Here is a 21,375-nt window from a genome sequence, read left to right as displayed (position 1 = left end):
CATGTCAGGTGACACACAATATTAAACATTCTTGGGTGCGGGAAGGAGGGGTGTTTAGAAACTTAGCTAGCACACATGCATCTGTGAAATGTAAAAACTACCCACCATGTCAAAATAGGACCTCCAGTTTCTAACCAAACAAAAGTCAGAACACTGAACTATTGGTGCTTTTAGGCTAAAAGTGGATGCCTCTGGGGAAATGCACAAGTCAACGACTGGGGACTGACAGTGCTGGTGTTCAGATTCTAATACCATTTGGTTTCTTGAAATCTACATGCCAGTGTGATTTTGAACAAAATAAAATTATTTTAAAGCACTGCTTTTATACTTTTATATTTCTTAGCAGTAAATAAAATGGTAAGAACCCGAAAGCTAGGCTCTGTTAGGAAGGTGTTAGGTTGGTGCAAGAGTAATTGCAGTATCAGATTGTGAATCATTGTACTAGGCTCAAACACATTTTCATTAGTCAAAACAGGAACCATTTAAATCAACACATTTTTGCCAATGGGAAGTTAAGTTTGCTGATTCTTGTACCATAAAAATCTGTGCTTCTGGACTCAATGAATTCTTGAAAAGCATTTTCTGCATCCTGCTTGTGGTGAATGTGTTTTCCCTGCAAATAGCTACTAAGAGGTCAGACGAATATGGTGGATGAGGCAAAACTTCACAGCCCAATTTGTTCAATTTCTGAAGTACTGGTTGTGCTATGTGCAGTCGGGCGTTGTTGTGAAGAATTAGGCCCTTTCTACTGACCAATGCCAGCTGCAGGTACTGCAGTTTTCAGTGCATCTCATTGACGTGCTGAGCATACTTCTCAGATGTAATGATTTTGCCAGGATTCAGAAAGAATTCAGAAAATCAGACCACCAGCACACCACCAAACAGTGACCATGCCCATTTTTGGTGCAAGTTTGGCTTTGGCAAGTGCTCTGAAGTGTCTTCTTGGTCCAGCCACTGAGCTAGTTGTCACTGCTTGTCGTAAAAATAATCCACCTTTCATAGCATGTCACAACCTGATCGAGAAATGGTTCATTGCTGTGTACAGTAAGAGAAGACAGCACTTCAAAGCAACGATTTTTTTTAATTTGCAGTCAACTCATGAGGCATCACTTATTGAGCTTTTTCACCTTTCCAATTTGTTTCAAATGCCCAGGGACTGCAGAATGGTTGATGTTGAGTTCTTCAGCAATTTCTCAGGTAGTTCTAATAGGAACAGCTTCTATGATAGCTCTCAATTGGTCACTGTCAACTTCCGATGGCTGGACACTACGCTCCTCATCTTCAAGGCTCTCGCCTCCTTTGCAAAACTTCTTGAACCACCAGTGTACTGTATGTTTGTTAGCAGTTTCTAGGCCAAATGCAGAAAATGCAATGGCACCCCACTCCAGTACTCTTGCCTGGAAAATCCCATGGACGGAGGAGCCTGGTAGGCTGCAGTTCATGGGGTCGCTAAGAGTCGGGCACGACTGAGCCATTTCACTTTAACTTTTCACTTTCATGCACTGGAGAAGGGAATGGCAACCCACTCCAGTACTCTTGCCTGGAGAATCTCAGGGACGGGGGAGCCTAGTGGGCTGCCGTCTATGGGGTCGCACAGAGTTGGACACAACTGAAGCAACTTAGCAACAGCAGCAGCAGCAAGCCAAATGCGTCATTGATATTGTGAGTTTTCTTCCCTACTTTACGACCCATTTTGAATTTGAATTTAAAAAAAAAATCACTCAGATTTGCTTTTTGTCTAACATTTCCATAGTCTAAAATAAATCTAAAATAAACAGGAAGTAATAAGTCATTAGCAAAAAACATAAAGCGAGAACTGCACGTTAATGTATAACACAACCACATTTATTAAGAATGTATTCCGGTATCAAACAGCAAATTTCAATAAAGCAGAAACTGCAATTACGTTTGCACCAACCTAATAAGCCCTGGTTGCTGCCTGTATTATTTCTACTTCTGAATGCAAGGTCAATACGAGCAGATTCTCTTTTGTTTCCCTAAAACTCATGTGTGGTGGCTTCAGCTGTCAGGATACACCTAAGATTACTGGCTGAAGGAAGAAGCCCAGAAATGAGCCCCTTCTCTGTACACGTGACACTGAGTCTGAACACATCTGTTCAGGCTTTTTCCTGCCAGATTAATGATATCAAATGTTTTCCCCAAAGTTAATTGCTTTTTCTGTACTATGAAAACGACAAGCAGTTCACTAGGAATTAAAATTCTGTTTCCTCAGGATGAAACCAAGATCTCTCTCTGTGAGTACCTCCTAGGTGGCTCTGGTCTCCGGACCCTACCTGTTGGGAAGCAGAGGCGACCTGCTGGATGCTGGCCACGGGTGTCTGCTGTTGGACGACTTGAGGGAGTTTTGCAACCTTGGACAAAAGGAAAAAGGCCAAACACAGAGGCCGAATCAATGTGTGCACAAAAAGAGATTTCTTACCCTTTCTCTCCTTCTCAGGTCTTAATGCAAAACAAAAACAAAAACAAAACTGCAGTCAGATGCCACAAAATAGCAACTCTCAAAGTGTGCTCACCTGGAATCCAGAAAATTGGTTATTGCACTTTGGCACTGAATAACAATTGTCTTCCTAATCTGTAATCATCTGTAATCTGAGGCTTTATTGGTCTCATATTTCAGACAGTCACATTTTTCTTTTACTAAAACTTCTGGAAGTTTATATGAGAGAATTAAATGGAAGATGGAACATTTGGGTGCCATCCCAGGAGTGCTTCCACTGTGAAGTGCCCTGGACCAACACCACGGTTCAGCCCTAGTCCAGAGATGTGCCAAAAAGTGGTTACTTCCTCATTTTTCTTCATCACAACTGAGATATTCCTCTGTATAAAACAAAATTTTCCACCTGATGGTCACTTTTTGTAAACCTGCATATCGTGCTGTCTTGACACAATAAGACAATTCAGGCCATCTGTCTACTCAGGGCTTCAGGGGCACCGGCTCACAGAAGCAGAAGGGGCTCCCGAGTGAGCAGCTGCTGGGGGCCATGGAAACCCGGCTCAAGCCTCTAATTGGTAGAACAGGGATGAAAATAAGTCTTGCCTAAGATAATTCTAGAGAAAATGTGAAATTATATGATGTACTTGCAAATAACAAGCTCTGAGTAAATATGAATTCTCATTAAGAAATTAAAATTAGTCAAGAGACATTTACTAGTTTACTATAACTTAAATCAAAAACTCTGAATAGAATTCACTGAGATCAAAGCAACTCCTGACTAAACCCTGTGTGCTTCCTCTGACAGGAAAGATGGGCTGTCAGCTGCTATAGCACATGGGCCACAGCTCAGATGGGCAGACACTGAATATGCTGAAATGCCGTGGATAAAACTAAGGTGACACCTTTTTTTTTTTTTTTACCCTAGCCCCTCTTTATTTTTTTAATTGGAGGATGGTTGCTTTACAATGCTGTGCTGGTTTCTGCCATACAATACTAGGAATCAGCCATAACCATATAAATATCCCCTGCCTCTTGAGCTCCCTCCCACCCCTCCCCTAAGGTGACATCTCAAATGCATCAATAAATTTGCAGATAGTCCAGAGCTCCCCGCTCCAAAATCTAAGCAAAGAGGGGAGACCCCAAGCCATGACAAGGCTCCCAAGACCCTGTGCTGCAGGTGAAGCCTTAGACTGGGTTTTCACCACCCCCTGGGTGTGGCAGACAGGAGACGCGTCCAAGCCCCCTCTCAGGAGGAGCTAACAGGACGGCCTCATGCTGCCCCCTACAGCTGCAATCCTGTCACTCAAAGGGTCTGTGAGGAAGTCACCTGTCTGAGGCCTCAGTGCTGGGCAGGGGAAGAGGAGACACAGGCTGAGAGGCCAAACCCTCAAGCCACAAGCTCCTGAGGTCCTGACTGCACCCACAGAAGCCTAGCAGAAGAACCTACCTTCCACCCAAACCTCAAAGCCTTCCCACAAACAAGCTTCAAGGGAAACTGGATCACAACAAGACAATTTCTATAAAGACAAAAACCCCACAGTTCCTGAGGCAAGAACAGTGGAAAAGAAATAAGTAAAATCAGATGAACTTTGACTTCAAACAGAGGAATTACCAGACGTGCACAAAATAGTACGCTGCTCTGCGCAGCCTGTAAACACATAGGTGAACAAGAAACTGCACAGACCATGCAGATCTGAGATAAAAACAAACAAAACTTCAAAGAATAAGAATAAAGTAAGTATCACCAAAATTAAAATTCAATGGGCAAACTTTTAACAGCAAATTAGACCTAACAAAAGGGAAAAGCATTGAAATGGGAGGCAGGTTACTCAGAATATAGCACAAAGAGACAATGAGAGGAAAACACAGAAGACTGAAGGTACATTGAGGGCGGGAGATGGAGCAGCGGTGGCATCTACCGCAACAACGGCTGGCCAATGCCCAGGTTCCAGGGGATCAGATACCTAGCCAGGGCGTCATGGCGTCAGACCCAAGACATAGAAAGGCACTTTCCAGGCAGTGCTAGTGGTAAAGAATCTGCCTGCAATGCAGGAGACAGAACAGACGTGGGTTTAATCCCTGGGTTGGGACGATCCCCTGGAGAAGGAAGTGGCAACCCACTCCAGTACTCTTAATCGGGAAATCCCACAGACAGAGGAGCCTGGGAGGCTACAGTCCGTGGGGTGACGAAGAGTCAGACATGACTGAGCAGGCACACACAGAGTTTCTTTATAGTTTGATGCTATAGGAAGTGTTTGTCCAGGTGCAAGTATTGCAGCAAAAGGCCCCAAGTCCCAGCCTGTCTCAAGACCACCAGTATTTCTCAAGCAACAGTTATACACAAGACACTGGGCTAAATGCTGAGATTACAAAGATGGACAAAGAAAAGATCTCAAAAGAAAACAAGAAAAGACAAGTTACATAGAAGCAGTGACCTGCTAGACAGACATCTGACTTCTCATCAACAATAAAAGACCAGGAACAGGGACAGCTGTTAATGTGCTGAGAAAATAAATGTTCGTCTAGAATTTCACACCAAGCAGTACCTTTCAGGAACAAGAGTGAAATACATGCATTTTCAAACACTACAGGAAACTCCAAAGAATGGACTTCAAGCAGAAGACAAGTAGTTTTATACAAAAGTGACAATGACACAGGAGAGAACTGTGATCACAGCACACATGGACACAAAGGCTGGAGTGACAGTGTGACAGGCCAGCGCACAGAGCAGAGCTGGGATGGGCTCGCGCTGCTCTGTGAAGAGGCGACCTGCACATGGACAACTGAGGATAACCGCTTCAGAGAACCCATAGAGAACAGGCGATTTTCAAACAAGTAGAGGAGGAAAAACAGAAAGACAAAAATAGATAGACAAATGGAAGAAGAGAAGACAAGTAAGGCAGAAATGAGAAAACAGAACAAGCTGAAAACCCAAACAAAATGGAAGCTAAAGGCCACCCTTCCAGGTCTTGCCACAAAGGCGAGCAAATCTGTCACAGGTAGAGGACCAAAGCTGAGAGGCAGGACGAAGGCAGTGCAGCAGCACCCACCCGACCATTTCCGTGATGTGTGTGAAATAGAGAAAGTGCAAGAAGAAACATGCACCAGAAACTTCTGACACAAAATGGGTGGAGTTCTCAGTTTGAGGCAGAGCAGGCTGCCAGACCAAAACAGGACTTCAGAGAAATAAAAAGTTTAATTTATGTGTAGCTAATAATAAAGGGCTTTCCAGGTGGTGGTAGGGGTAAAGAACCAGCCAGCCAATGCAGGAGACCAGGGTCCAATCCCTGGGTCAGGAAGATTCACTGGAAAAGAAAATCGCAATCCACTCCAGTATTCTTGACTGGAAAATTCCATGGACAGAGGAGCCTGGCAGGCTACAGTTTATGGAGTCACAAAGAGTTGGACATGACTGAAGTGACTTAGCATACACACAGTAATAAAAAACCTAATATAAAAACAAAAATAGAAAGGAATATAAGGAAAAATGGATAAATCCAAAATCAGAATGGGAGATTTTTTTCTTCCAATTTTTGGACAGGCCATGCAGCATGTGGGATCTTAGTTCTCTGACCAAGGATTGAACTCACGCCCCCTGCTTTGGAAGCATAGAGTCCCAACTACCGAAGCGCCAAGGAAGTCCCAGAATGGGAGCTTTTAATATACCTCTCTCATAATTGACAGAATAAACCTGACCTGGAGGTGACAAAGGGAGCCCACAGCCACACCCCACACTACCACAAACCATGTCTCAGCACACTTCCCTGCAAGATCAGCACTGGGCCAGGGCTGGAGTGTGAAGAGCAGCGGAGGGTTTGGGGCCAGGTAAGGCTGAAGGTCAGGACAGAACTGCTGTCCCGGGGCTGGAAGAGGAGTTGCAGTGCACAGGAGGGTCTCAGGTATTGGAGGTGCATACCTCCAGGGAGCCATCCTCAGGCAGCTGGAATGAAAACTGTGCCCAGGGGTCGGGGGGACACGACTTCCCTGGTTGTCCAGTGGTTAAGAATCCACCTCCCGATGCAGGGGATGCAGGTTTGATCCCTGGTTGGGGACTAAGGTCCCACATGTCCCAGAGCAACTAAGCCCAAGCGTTAAAATGCAAGATTCCGAGTGCCAAAACGAAGACCTGCTGCAGTCAAGAAACATAATAAAAACAAATAAAAACCCTGTGAGGAATGGCAACTGGCTGCAGATATGAATCTGGACTCATCAGTAGAGGTGGGCTCACAGCCTCAAGACTAGAGCGACCACAAGGAGAGGGGTGCAGACAGAGGGTTTTAAAAAAGACAAAACACCAAACAACCAAAGGAACAAAAACTTGTAGCCAACTCGATCAAGAAGGGAATTTTCTTATGTGCTGAAGGATGAGTTTAAAAACCCAACCCTGCAGAATGACTATAAGGAGAGTGATGTGGCCGAGCTTCCTGTCTGCGCCTGCCCTACAAGCCCTCGTGAGCAGGAAGAACGGCAAGGAGGAAGGGGAAGGAGTCGCCACCAGGACTCACAGGTGACAATGTCAACACAAATGATAGAAGAACAGACTGAGGCTGCAGGATTCAAAAGTCAACACACACAGTGCCTTAGAGCCACAAAAAAGAGAGGGAACTTACAGTAGAGCAGCAGAAAGCGCTATTACTCAGGAATAAACCCAAGATGAGCAATAAGATCCTTATGGAAAAAAAAATAAGAAACTTACTTGAAGGGCCTTAAAGAAGATTTAAATAGTAAAGCGTGTCTCACGTTGGTGAATCTGAAGTCAAGGCTGTAGAGATGTTTACTCTCCCCCAAACTGATCTACAGGGTCAATGTAATTCTAACAAAAACCCCATCAGTTTGATTGTGATATGAACATTTAATATGCTGACTCAAAATTCAGAACTTCTGTTCATAAAGTGAGTGAGAAGATAAGCTACAAGCTGGGAAAAGTGACATAGACCCGAAGGTGAACCAGGATGTACAACTGCACCGGGAAGCCCCGAACAGGCTCGTCCCTTGAAAGGGGGCCCCAACAATCAGCAGATTCACCAAGGACAGAATCACACGGCTGCTAGAGGAAGGCAGACAGCAGGCCAGGCCACCGTGGGTGGAGGCCAGGGGACCACACAGTGCCTCAGCGGGGTGTGTGCCCAAGCCCCACACCCCATCCCAGACATTACATGTGGCGCTTACACGCAGGACCCACAGGATGTGTGACACTGGGCTGGGTGGCACTGGGAGCAGCAGAGGGACAGAGCTCTCGAGTTCCTGAAGCACAGGGACGACCACGAGCCCTGGAGGAGCCTCACCAGCACAAAGGCAGCCACTGCGGTGGGCCCTCAGCACGGTCCCCAGGCCACACTGCGGGCCCCACAGTGCGTTTCATGGGGTGCTGATCTGTGGTCCCCCAAGTCTGTGGTCGGTCCACAGGCTCCCTCCTACTCACCTGGATCTGCGTCTGCACCTGCTGGGTCCCGGCCAGTTTCTGGGCCTGGGAGATGGGTGTGGTGAGAAACTGGGTTTTAAGGGCTGGCTGGGTGGCGTAGGTGACCTTCTGTGGTTGGCCCTGAGCAGCAATCTGCTGTGCTGTGATCTGAGGAAAGAGACCGCCCAGGGTTAGAGCTGTGTCCCTGTCTCAGAGCCACCAGGCCTCCTCCCGGGCCCTGCCTGCCCCCAGGTGCCCACAGCATTGACCACCCCAGCTCCCAGCCCTGCCTGTCCATTGCCCCCCCACCCCCGGCATTCAGTCCTGGGTCATCACTTCCTCTCCTGGGAGGTCCCCTCACAACCCAGGCTGGGCTTCATCTCCACATCCTCTTCAGAACCTGGGGCCACGTCAGCTCATCAGGTGACTGAGTGAGTGAACTTGACAAGACAGGAGACACACGTGCACAATTTCTCAAATCTAATTTTAAGAATTTGACATATACTCAAACACATTTAGGACAAATAGAAACAAACTATAAGCACAATTTTTGCACCTTTAGTCTGATTTTTAGCTTTCCCTGCCAGGAGAATTTAAATACTATTCAGAAAGCCATGTGTAATATACAGACCATATATTTGGTTACAAAGTCACCTCCACGAACAAACATTTTTAAGGTCTCAAAAGTCTTCTTTCAAGTCATATGAACATACAGACCAGCATGTTCCTAAAGCCCTTCTCTCTTTTAGATGTTGGCTAAGCCTCCATGCTGACCCAGCCTTGCCTGTCCAGCCACAGTGCCTCCCTGCCCAGCACTCTCCACTCACAAGTCACTTCATTTCTTTATGTGTCAGTTTCTGAGAATGGGTGTCAGCACCCACAGAGCCCTCAGCACACAGAGGGAATGTTCCAGCTCCGGTTCAGAAAACACAGATACAGCATGGAGTTCACCATCAGCAGTCGGAAATCAGCACGATGATACATCATCATCTGTAGGCCAGCCTTCATGCCACCAGAAGCAGATGGGAAACAGAATGCCTCACACTCTGCTCCTGCTCGTCAACACGGGGCCTGCAAGTACAACCCCGAACCCCCACCTCCAAGGAGGACTTGCTTTTGGGAGCTGAATCAGCCCAGAGCTTCCTCCCAGCCTTCTCAGTCAGGGTATCACCAACACACTGACAATACTCCTCTTGCAGTACCTTTGTCCGCTGTCTCTTCCCTCCCTCCATCCATGCTCTGAGCATGAGTGCCAGCGTACACACACTCTCTCATGTGGACACAGTCCTTGCCTGGCCTCCTCTTGACAGCTCGACAGCTGTGGCCTGGCTCCATCTGTCCGGTACACCCAGGTGGGTCACACACCATGAGCTACGCCCATGTCCTGGAATCCTTCTGGCCCCTCCCCAGTCATGCAATTCCACAGACCGAGTCCATCATGGCTGCCCCCACAAGCCCTCGGTGCATGGGGGTCCCTCTCCCTCCAGGGCAAACCTTAAGACCATCCTCTGTGCTGCCCAAGCCCACAACCATAGGGTCTCCTGTGTGAAGAGGCCAGGCAGCCAGGCAGGGCCCATTCAGGACCCTCTCCACTTCTGTGCACCCAATGCTTGGCAGCAGGGCCCACCTCAAATGCAGAGGGGATGATTAGGGGCCCCAGTACCCAGTACCTTCTGCTGGACAGCGGCAGGGCCTGGGGCAGCCTGTGGCTGGATGGCCTTCTGCTGCTGGACGGCTTGCTGCTTGAGCTTCAGCAGCTGCTGGACATGCACGGGCTGGGCCACGACAGTCTGTCCTGCGAACACCAAGCAGATCATTTAATCACGAGCACCAGGGATGAACAAGGTCTCGGGACTCACACTGAGTTCAGCTTCAGTGATTTCTTTATAGAAAACAACAGCTTGAAACGGTGCTGAGACAAATAAAGCCGTCCCTTAGGACAACTTTAAATGTTTCTGGGTTCATAATAATATTCAGACAAAGGTCTGGGAAGTTGAGAATGTAAACGGTTAAATCAATGGACACCTCCGCTAACACACACTGTGACACTCACAAGAGGGCTGAGGGCCATGGCTACTAGAAAAGGCTCGTCAGCTCCACTGAAGGCCGTAAGCAGGGGGTGATGTGCGGGGGGAGCAAGGGGTGGTGTGAGACAGGCACCTGCGGCTTTCTGCGGCTGTCCAATGGCCACACTGATCCCAGCAACGTTCATGGGCAGGGTCGTGACGCCCGGCGAGGAGACCACAGCTGCTGGCACTGACACCACCGGGGGCTTCGCCAGTGCCACCTGGGCCGGCTGGGGCGCTGGGGCCTGCATCTGCCCTTGCGCCTGCAGCTGTGAAGTGGGGACCCGGGTCTAGACAATGAAAATAATGGGAGAGTCCAGAGATATTCAGGATTCCATGCATCTGCAAACATTTCCCACCAGAGGACAAGTGGTGAGAAACTGAAAAATTCATGAAGGTGCAATGTGGTGCTCAGCTAACAGAAAACATATTGCTGTGGGCTGCCTATGCCACCTGACCATCACCAAGAGACGCAGAGAGCGGGGCTCAGAAAGCCCCACGTGTGCCCGGGCACACTGCCACTCAGCCACGGCTCCTGTCCTGCCCCACAGTGCACGTGCGCCTCTGCCTCGCCCTCCACCTCAGAACCTCACAGCAGCCCCAGACTGTCACGTCTCCTAGTCTCATCTCTAGTCCTTCAGTGACAACCCTACCCTGAAACTACTGCCACAGCCTCCCAAGGGCCACCCTCGGGCCCCATCTCCTGAGACTCTGTTATCACACTGCTTCCAAACACTTCTTTCCTTAAGTTGTATCTTTAAAAATGAAAATGGAAATAAACCCGTTTTTACATGTACAAAAACTCAGAAAAAGAAAATACGTCTTATCTGTATGGCTCACTGGGAAGGTGTGTAAAATGAGATGAACTGTAGGTATTTTGTCATCTGAGTCTCTTCCTTTTGTAACAATCCTTTTTCAAAGCTGTGTACTATTCCACCGTGTGCATGCTATACAGTCTATTTAGTCAACTCCTTAGTGATGGCGATTTAACTCTCCCCTAACATTCCCAATACAAGTTTGTATATTTATCACTTTGTACTTGTTCTATTATTTCTTTAGAATGTAACAGAAATAGAATCACTGGGTAAGATAACGTGCACGTTTCTTAGTTTAACTGACTAGAACTCTCTCCAAAGGGAGCCAGTTTCTGCCTGTAAGTCCCATTCAAGGAATGGGCTCCCCAACCTGGCCTTCAAGTGTGATTACTACTCTGCTCACTTGAATTGGCATTTCTTGTGAACACAGGCCAACACCAAGCTTGCTCTCACAATTTTTATTCGGTCCCTTCTCTTACAGACTCAGAGTGAAGCACACGAGAAGCAGAGCCTGGACCCCCAAATTACAGCTGTGTTGTGGGTGACGAGTTGTAGGATCTGGGTGTTACTAAAGGTGTGTGACTTGGTTTCTGCACCTGCAAAATGGAGTTAGCATCACAGCACCCACTCCCACCTCAGCAACAATCAGGTGACAGGCAGAGAGGCTCAGGCAGCACCCAGCCCAGAGCAGGGTTCCTAGTGCTAGACGTCACCAAGTGGGACAGAGTCTGGCCCACCGGACACTCCCTCGACTCCTGCTTATTGTGACTGACCGTCCCAGACACCCCTCTCCCACTAGCATCATCCCCTCCTTCGGAAATCTCCGACATCTCGCCATGCTCACGGAGCGCTGTGGTCCTGTAGCCCAGCTCTGGGGACTCGCTCGCCTCCTGCCTCCCACAGCCTCCCCTCCACCTGGCAGCACCGGCATACTTTCCACGTGCCAGGCCTCATGGTCCCCTTATCCCCCATGTAAACCCTGCTTTCCCTCCATGGTCTGGCTTGCTCCCCTCCTCCCTGACCTCTCAGGCCACCATAAGCTTTGTGACATTGATGTTCTGGAAAAGCACGACTGTGTAAATGTTTCCCATACGTGTGCTGTGCTTCGCCCTCTCCAAGGAGAACTTAAAGTTCCTGGGGAAAGACCATGTCTTTACTTGTCACTCCACCATCACACCTGCAAGGGCCTGAGCAAGCAATAACAGTTCAGTTAAAACGTTAAGAAGACGCTGCTCTGGAAAAACAAGCGTATCAACGGGAACTTACGAGCCGGGCCACCTGGAGGTTGGCCACGGTGGTGCCCGTGAGCAGGGCGCCGGGCCTCGGGGCCGTGACCGTGGTGAGCTGGGGGCTCTGCTGCTGCGTGGGCTGCGGGGGCTGCACCTGCACTTGAGCCGTTGGCTGCGGGGGCCCCGCTGGGGCCTGTGCTGGGGGCGCCTGCTGGGGCAGCTGCAGTTTCTGCTTCTGCATTTTGATCAGGTGTTCCTAAAACCCAGATAAAGTAATCTTTTCATCAACATTAACTGTATTCCACTTTGTATATATCTTGGTTTTAAGTTACTGTTCTACTACCCATTAAATATTGAAGAAAACAGTGGCTACTAGGCAGTCTGCAAACAATCCTCCAGGCCTTTGCCAAACATTTTTTAAGTGTTCGTTTATCACTGATGAAAACTAGCAACTGTGATTTGACAGATCAGCAAATCTGTAACAAAATTTCTAGGTTCTGATCACTCATAAACAAGTTAATTTAAATCTGCAGTATCATCAAAAAAATTCTAAAAGTCTTAAAATCATAGTCCTTCTTGAAACTTTAAGATGTATTATAAGCAGTAGCTCTAAATTTTGTATTCCAACTGTCTCCAAATAAAAGTTTAATTGATAAATAAACCCATGTCTTTAAAAGAAGTCGAAATAACAAGATAAAAATATTCTAGGGAATAAAAAATTATTGAGGAAAACTGATATTGAGTTATTCATTCATGACTATCAGATCTCTTTCAAGATGCTGAAAAAGAAAAGGACTTTGCAACTGGTTTAGGAGGGGGCAGGGAAGAGAGGAAAGGAGTCAGGTGCATGAGTGGGTCAGTGGGGCTCTGAGCAGCTGGAAGCAGGAAGCAGGTGACTGAAGGCCCTGCCATCACAGAGCGGAAGAAGCAGGGAGGTGGGGGTTGGGGGGAGGCAACAGCATGGGGAGCGGCACAGACCCGCTCTGACAACTCGCCCCTGCTGGGCTGAACAACCCTAATTCAGTGCTGCCCGTCAGCATTCCGCAGCAATGGACATACTCTGGAGCTGGGCTGTCCAATGAGATGGTCACAGCCACGTGTGGCCTTGCACCCTTGAGCTGTGGCTGGTGTGACGGAGGATGGAAAGTTGAGCTTGGTCACATTTTGTTTCTGTGGTGTGCACTCGCACGCCCCTCCAGGATGAAGTCCTGGCTGGTGCTCGCAGGTTCTCAGGCCCTCCAGGGCCCTGGGCCCCTCTGTCACCCGCAAGGGGCAGGCCTGAGGGCAGGTACTTACTGTGGCAGCTCCGACGGCCAGCTGCAATTCTAAAATACCATCTTGTTTCTATTACATACGTTTTTCTGGCTCCTTTCTAAGTTGAATATTAATGCTTTTCCACTTGTGGCAGTATTTCCTTTTAAAATGAATGTATTTGGTTGTATAACAGCACAGGTGATATGGCGATTGGCAAAATTTAGGAACATCAGTACTCAAATGACTGACACTGAGAAACGATAATGCAAATGAACTACTCCTAGAGAAACCAAGTCTTCACCACCTTGGCTCTTAAACTGTAGAGGAATGCTTTTCACCAACATTTTCTCAGGCTGGGAAAAGGGTCCAGTGGCCTTCAAGTTCTCCCTGGAGCCTGAGCTGCTGCACACAGCACAAGCAAGCAGGTGGGAAGATCCATCTGGAAATGGGGATTAAGGCCTCAGAGAGCTGGGAACAAGCTGGTCACGTGATCATGGAAGTGGCCCTGCAGGCAAGGTTGTTTCTAAACACAACATACACACACTTCCCACATAAAGACGATGGCAGGTTGTGCAGAACACACTCTGAATGACACGGCACAACAAGGCATCATCACACAGGGGTGTCAGGGTTTCTAGAAGATGCTCACCGGTGTCAACTTGCCCACAGCCTTGATCTGTGCTGGTGACTGGGCCTGGCCTTGGATCTGTGGGACCTGCACCTGAGAGGCCTGCTGCTGCTGCTGCTGCTGCTGCTGCTGCTGCTGTTGCTGCTGCTGCTGCTGCCGAAGGAGCTGGAAGTGTGCGGGCGTGATGGTTTTCCCCGGGAGCTGGACCCCTGTGGCTGAAGAGGTTGTCTGGTGAGACCGCAGCCCCCCAAACACACATGCACGCACCTGAGCCCTCAGGAGCTGTAAGAGCAGGGCGGGTCATGTAGGAAACCAACTCTGCCTTTACCTTGGGACACCTGAGTCACCAAAGACCGGGTCGGGGTCTGCACGGGGGTCAGGCTGGTAGTGACCACAGCCGAGGCCGTCACTGAGGTGACCGCTCGAACACCCTGGGTCGGTGCCAGGGACACCAGGTCGGATGTGGCCGTGGCTGGGGAACCAACTGCTCGAGGCTGGGTGTGGACCACCTGGGCAGGAGCAGAGCCTCCCGAGGTCTGGAAAAGGTGAAGGGAAGAGAACTGTCAGGCTGCTTCGAGATACTCAAGACTCTACAGTCATCGGGTAAAGAAAAAAGGCCACAAAACTCTAAAACCTAGAAAACGAAGCCTTCTGACAGAGTGCTGAAAGACCTGTGAGCGCAAAACCTGTGCCCTGGGCTAGAGCAGGTGGCAGCATGCAGAAAAGGAAGGTTCCCTTCCCCGTCTACCACACTTGCCCTGTGTCTGTCCAGGTGTCCTCACTCGAAAGACCTTTGGTTTCCAAGAAACCATCTAGGTGCCCATGTTTATCCCCGCAGAACACACAGGACCGTACTCCCCACGGTCATCCCCAGCCGGGCGTGGAAGCTGCAGCCCTGAACCCACTTCCACCCACTCCAGGCCTCGTGGCATCCCAACTGAAGTAACTGCTCAAATCTTTTGTCCATTAAAAAAAACTATTTTGTCCACTATTAAAAGTTGTTCATCTTCTTCCTGCTGACGCAAGAATCTTTATATATTTATATATACACATCATTTATTTTGGGCTAGTGTTGGGTCCTCATTGCTTGCATGGGCTTTTCTCTAGTTTCAGTGAGTGGGCTTCTCATTGCGGTGGCTTACTCTTTTTTTTTTTTTTTTCAACAATGAGGTGGCTTACTCTTGTGGAGAACCTGCTCTAGGGTGTACAAGCTTCAGTAGTAATGGCACATGGGCTCAGTAGTTGCAGCTCCTGGGCCCCAGAGCACAGGCTCAGTAACTGCGACTCAAGGGCATGGCTGCTCCACATCATGTGGGATCTTCTCAGACCAGGGATCAAACCTGCGTCTTCTGCACTGGCAGGAGGATTCCTTACCACTGACCCACCAGGAAAGCCTGGAAGAATCTTTATATAATCTAAATACTAGTTCTTTCTCAGGTATATTTTCCATGCCTTTGTTTAAATTTTATTAATAATGTTTTCCAAAGAGCAGAAATTCTTGATGATGCCTCATTTATTAATTTTTCATAAGGCACAGGTTTTTGGTATCTTAGGAAATCCTCGCCTAAACCAAGGTAGCAAAGATGTTCTATTTTTTTCCTAGAAATTTTATAGTTTGGGGCCTATGACCCACTTTGAGTGACTTTCTATATATAATACTAGTGAAACAGGTCAAAGTCCATCGTTTTGCACATGGCTCTGCTATTTCTCCAGCACCATTTGTGGAGAAGACTGTCCTTTCTCCACTGAATGAACTCTTCCAGCACTTTTGGCAAAAAGTAATCAACGATGTACATGTGGGTCTATTTCTGGGCTCTCTATCCTACTCCATGGATCTGTGTGTCCATCCTTTTGCCAACACCATGCATCCAGACCACTACCAGCAACACCTGCACAGCAAAGACATTTTTCAAAACTCAAGAAGGGCCTTCCCTGGTGGTGGTAAAGGATCCACCTACCAATGCAGGGGACATGGGCTCAATTCCCTGTTCCAGGAAGATCCCATAGGTCAGCTAAGCCCGTGCTCCACAACCAGAGAAACCACTGTGATGAAAAGCCTGTGCACCACAACTGGAGAGTAGCCCCCGCTTGCCACAACTAGAGAAAGCCCTTGCATAGCAGCGAAGACTCACTCAGCACAGCCAAATAAGTACATTTAAGAAAATGCCCAAGAAAAACATCCCTCTATCTGCCAAATGCACTGCTGACTCTGAAGCAGTGTCTTCTCATTCGGGGCACGTGTTATCTTTAGGTCCGTGACTAAGCTAGAGCTCAGGAGCAAACGTAAACTCGCCAGTTTCATCTGCTCACTTCTGCCTTTCATGGTGAAACACCACAGCCCAGCAGGTGTGTCTTCTGGTGAGTGCCCTGTCTTCTGGTTTTGTGCTCAGGGGTTTTGCCACTCTGCGTCATTCCCTCTGTCCAGGTCTGGCCCCTTCTTGCTTCCTACTCTTGGGCCTAGATATCCCAGAAACCCACCACCCCGCCCTGTGCCCCATCTAGCACCGTCCACTCCTGTACTTGTGCATGGCCACCATCCACTCACAGGCTAACTGTCAGTACGGCACGTGGGGTACCCCGTCCGTGAGGTCAGAGATATGCCCTCACTCCCTTCCTCCTCCTGGAGTCATGGTGGGGGATTTCAATACACTCTCCCTCAGAAAGAACAATGTGGAAACCATCCTCTGCACACCTGAATATTCTTGGTATTTTATGAAATTCAGACTACATCAGTAATTTCTACACCAATGAAATTCTTTTTACAACTTCGGCAGCATCCTAGGTCATGCACACCACCCAAAACACCCAGGAGCAGGGACAACTCACCGTTAAGGCTCCAGGAGCCACGGGCGAAGCCAGACGCTTGTTAATGGACTGGAAGGTGGCGGCGGGGACGCCAGCAATGGTGTTCACGATCACATTTCCACTCACGGTGCCTGCAGAGAGAGAGGGTGTGAGGCAGGAGGACGGGAGAGAACTCATCTCCAGGTGTGGCATCTCACCGTGAGGCTTCTTACCCGCGGGCATGCTCGTCCCTGTGACGGATGTTTTGATGGCTCCTGCCTGCTGAAGGAAGGAAACCATTTTAATTTCAGGTCAAGTTCTCCCCTGCACAGATGCTCTAAAGCCTTCCATTTCATCAGGATAAAATTCAAAGTTTTAATCGTGGTTACTCAGACCACATGGCCGACTTTAGCCCCATCTCTCCCTACGTCCTCCCCACATACCTACCCATTCTCCCACCTCCTCCCACACTGCTGGGTCTGTGCCTCAGTCACCAAGCTCCAGCCACACTGATCCTTTTAACCCCATATTTGTCAAACTCAGGGCCTCTGTGCTTGCTATTTTCCATTCTTCTCTGACTAGTGTCACTTGGCTACAGGCTAGGGGCCAGTCCTGCAGAAAGTCTTCCTGACCACCTACCACTGGGCAGACAGCAGCTCTCACACCAAGCAGGTGCTTAGTTTTCTGAACAAGGAAGAACAGAGCTGCTCAAGTGCCCATAAAAACACCACTGTGGCAAACGCAGTAAAGAACACGGGGAGGAAACAATTCTGTATAACAAAGCCATCCCACGCCGGGTGGCAGTGTCTTCCCATGGGAGATTCTTACGTGTCACCATGCACATACAGAGGGCACATGGCAGGGCACACTGCGTGAGACCGTCAGACTACCATTCTTTTTTAAACACCTTTTACTGCCTCCCTCTCACGGGTGCACAAGCTTCAGGGGAGGGTGGGGCAGGGTCAGGAAAGGGAGGTCTGCACTAACTGCTCTGCAAGTCCGAAGAGGTTGACCTCTTCACAGTTACACTTCACAAAGCCCTAATCCGAAACTTCCAAACACCAAGAAGAGCGGCCTCGCCTCCCGCATCTCTACTGAGCTAAGCCAGCCCGGAGAGCAGAGCTGGGCCTGCGTGGGGTGATGCAGGTGAAATAGCCACTTCCTCAAGGGGGGAGACTGGGCCTCTGAAGGGCTTTGGGCTGGAAGCTGCGGGACCCCTTGAAGGGTGTGCTGGACCCGACCTCCCTATTCCTTCTCACCAGCACTGCAGCACTGCCCACCGTCGTGATCGCAGGGGGCGCCTTTGGTGGGGGTGGTGCGGGCTGTGCCGGGGGCTGTGCCTGAGCCTGGGGCTGGACGGCAGGCGGCCCCGGGGGCTGCTGGCTGCCTGCTGCTGAGGGCTGGGGCAGAGGCGGAGGCGGCTGCTGGGGCGGCGGGGGCTGCGGCTGAGGCGGGGGTGGCGGGGGCTGTGTCACAGGCGGCTGCTGTGCCTTCTGCTGGTCGGCCAGTGCCTACAGGGGCAGGAAGGAACAGCGTCATGGGAAGGAGTTGGCCCAGCAGAGCACCCCAGCCCCTCTGGGCCCTGTCCACCCACTGCACCACACCTTTTTCTCCTTGGCAATGCGCTCTGCCCGGAGGGACGCAACCTGAATAGGAGGCAGGGGTTTGTCGTAGTTGATGCCACTAAAGACGAAAAAAAAAAAAAGAAATGTATTGCAAGTTCTAAAGCAGACAAACATTCTAGGAACCCAAATTCCCCATTTCCCATCCTGCCAGGTGCTGGGACACGACTCCTACAAAGCCCCACAGGCCAGGGCGCCTGGTGGGTCGGCCCTAGGAAAGGGAAAAGGATGCCCTTCCAACAGGAACTTCTGGAAGGTGGGCCTGGGCCTGACTCCCCTCTGCAGCAGTACTCGGCCAGGTGCCCAGGATATCAGGAGGCCCTGAGCATGTAGGGACAAGGTCATTCAGCACTGTGCTCCTCAGAGCAGAATGCCTGCCCCTCCACCTAGCACAGCAAACTGATCACCCCACCTGCCCTGAGCATCAGCCCTCCTCCAAGGGAGAGGTCAGCCAGTCACCTGCCTAGTACTGTGAGCACCTGACGGTCCTCCCCTTCCAAGGTTCCTGTGCCCCCTGGCCCCCATGATAGTCACAGGAAGGTCGGCTCTGCCCTGTGCGCTCCCTCCATGTCTCAGAGCGGCTCACCAGCATGGCCCAGATTATGTGGTGCACCTGTCTGGTATCTCTGGATTCCAGCCCTCCCAAGTCATGTGTCCCTAGCCCGCCCAGCACTTTGTCTCCCATGCTCTGACTACCCATGTCAGTCCACTCAGCCCCCCGAGGCTGCCCTGCAACCCATCCAGCTGCCCCCATATTCAAGTAAAGATGCAAAGACAATCTGTACCATGAAGAGATCACAGAGAGGGGCTGGGGTGTGAGTTTCCACAAGAAAAAGGTGACACGTGACAGTGAGGCAAGGGGAGAGGCCAACATGCCGGGGAGACCATCCCAGATGGAGCGACCCACAAGGCAGAGCCGTGAGGCAGGGACTGCCAGGCCACTCAAGGAGCAGCCCCAGAGGCCTGGGCTCTTGGTTGCGGCTGGGAGGGCCAGGACTCTTAGCAGGGACAGGCCCATGTCCGGCAGCATCTGCAAAACCTGCCTGGTTATGAGGAAAGCTTGAGCCTGAGTGGCAACTAGGTTCCATCTGAACACGTTCTTTCCTCCCCAAAATTTAAGGCGGCAAACACACAGAAAGTGGCAGGGATTTTACAACCAACACCTAGATGCCAAGCAACTCAGACTGCACAGTTCTCCGTCACTGGTCTCTCGCACCGACCAGTCTCACGACCCATCTACTTGGTCATTTTTTTTTTCCTTTGCAAAATTTCAAAGCAAGAACACCCACCCCCAACAGCATATATTTTCAGGGCAGAGCCAACAAGACATCTGCCAGCGCAGAGATGCTGAAGGAGGAGAAGCCACTCTCCCTCCTGCAGCCCATCAGGCCGTCAGACTGCAGGCAGGACACCTCCTCATCCGGTGAATGGGGACACCAGCCAGCCGGGCACTCCCCACCTCACCACCCCCAGCTGATGCCCGGACACACTGTCTGCACAATAACTCACTGAACTTGTAGAGTTTAAGAAAGCCCTAAAATAAGGTCGTTTTCAAATAGTTAAAACTATATCACAAACACAGAATACCTTTCCGCCAATACAGAAGCATGCTTGGGGTTTTTCTGAAAGGGATTCATGCCAAGCCTGCAACACAGAAAGAGAAAAAATTACTGAACAAGGGAAAACGCAAAGGAAGGGAAGGCCGAGTGAGAACAAGCCCCCACTGACTCCGCACGGCCAGCACTGGGGGACCTGGGAAGCGTACAGGGGCTTGATGGGGGGGCTCCTCTTCCCGGCGGTCATCTTCATCAGGTCAAAGTGGCTCGTGTACAGCTGGGTGTGTGTGGCATTCTCGTCCTGGGCATACATCTGGCCTGTGCGCAGAGGACGGTTGTTCTTACTCTGAAACAGAACAGGGCAGCACAGCAGTCAGACACTTACCTGTGAACGGGGTCCCCAACTAGAAGCCTAATGTGAAACCTTTGGGTTAAAAACCGAGCCCCTTCTTCCTGACCTTCTCTCTGAGTCTCAACACAGAACAGCAATGACACAGCGGCCGTCATCCAACGACCACACTCCCCAGCCTGTGCGAGGCCTCCTTGCCCATCCCTGGAGGAAGAAGGGGACGCCTCTAGCTGGGGAGACAGCAGTGAGGCTAAGCGGCTGGGTCACACGGCAGGCCACTGACAGCCAGGACACCTTGACTGTGATCCGCCCCTGGGCACCAGCTTGCCCTCCCAGGGGCCTCTGGCCCCCGGTGGACGTGAAGGCCCGGACTCTAGCATTATTTGTGCCTGGGACTCTCTCCTCCACGGGCCCTATGGTGAAACCAGGCACCTCCTTGCTCCTGTAGAATTTCAGGGCGGTCCCTCTCGGCCTGCAGGCCGCCCCACAGAGGCTGCGTGAGTCCCTCCTGTAGATGTAACACGTCTGAGCATCCCTGCTTCAATGGGTACAAGCAGGTCATCGATGTAGGATGCCCCTATGGAGCAGCGCTCTAACGCAAAGTAGCAAATCCCCACATGCAGGAGTGAAACACCTTGGACACTGAGTGCCTGCCAGCCAGTCACTGGAATACGCTTCATTTCTAACCCCACTCTATGCTCTGCTGCACAGGCACGTAACAAGCTTTCCAGTTTATTCAGAATACCACCTTCAAACCCTATAAACGACCTTTGCCGTTTTCTTTAGTTTCACACATGAGCTGTAACAGAGCGTCAAGTTTCAGCTTGATCATTTACCGTATCCAAGTTATGACAATTGTTAGAAATGCTTCCCAAACCCAATGGCCCTGATACTGGAAGCCCTATTGATGAAAGCATCACAAAATGGTGTTCTGAGGAAACAAACATGTCTTATCCAGAGACAACTGGTTTTAGAAAATTAAACACTTGAGATTTGTTGAAGAAAAAGTAAGTAATGGTCATGAACTAGAAACACAGGAGCAAACTTCATCAAAGCTCAGGATGTCTACTGCTGCTACACCTGCCCCGGCCAGTCCCAGGCAGAGAGGAGGTCATCGCTCCTGCTCTGTGACTGGATGTGAGGACCATCACCCCAAAGGCCACCAGCCACAGGCCCAACACTGCGCACAGAGGCTTTCTACATGGAGGCTGTGGAC

The 21,375-nt window shown here is 49.9% G+C and overlaps 1 protein-coding gene across 7 annotated transcripts in view; it reads right to left on the bottom strand.

Annotated features, from left to right (window-relative positions):
- The window catches only part of EP400 (E1A binding protein p400), a 113,163-nt gene that overhangs the window by 3,029 nt on the left and 88,759 nt on the right, over positions 1-21,375 (bottom strand). For 4 of the 7 annotated variants that reach the window (XM_018061438.1, XM_018061444.1, XM_018061443.1 and 1 more), the window contains 13 exons: positions 20,020-20,156; positions 19,842-19,898; positions 18,237-18,315; positions 17,892-18,143; positions 16,866-16,911; positions 16,675-16,784; positions 14,177-14,384; positions 13,870-14,063; positions 12,004-12,222; positions 10,017-10,212; positions 9,527-9,651; positions 7,878-8,024; positions 2,295-2,372 (listed from right to left, as the gene is read on the bottom strand). In XM_018061438.1, coding sequence (XP_017916927.1) covers positions 2,295-2,372; positions 7,878-8,024; positions 9,527-9,651; positions 10,017-10,212; positions 12,004-12,222; positions 13,870-14,063; positions 14,177-14,384; positions 16,675-16,784; positions 16,866-16,911; positions 17,892-18,143; positions 18,237-18,315; positions 19,842-19,898; positions 20,020-20,156 — 1,848 coding nt within the window. Of the gene's footprint in view, positions 1-2,294; positions 2,373-7,877; positions 8,025-9,526; positions 9,652-10,016; positions 10,213-12,003; positions 12,223-13,869; positions 14,064-14,176; positions 14,385-16,674; positions 16,785-16,865; positions 16,915-17,891; positions 18,144-18,236; positions 18,316-19,841; positions 19,899-20,019; positions 20,157-21,375 lie in introns of all 7 variants that reach the window. The other 3 variants (XM_018061442.1, XM_018061439.1, XM_018061440.1) reach the window with 1 other exon arrangement.

This window comes from Capra hircus, chromosome 17 (assembly GCF_001704415.2).
Source record: "Capra hircus breed San Clemente chromosome 17, ASM170441v1, whole genome shotgun sequence".
Classification (NCBI taxonomy): Eukaryota; Metazoa; Chordata; class Mammalia; order Artiodactyla; family Bovidae; genus Capra; species Capra hircus.
This window is presented reverse-complemented; position numbering and strand designations above follow the sequence as displayed.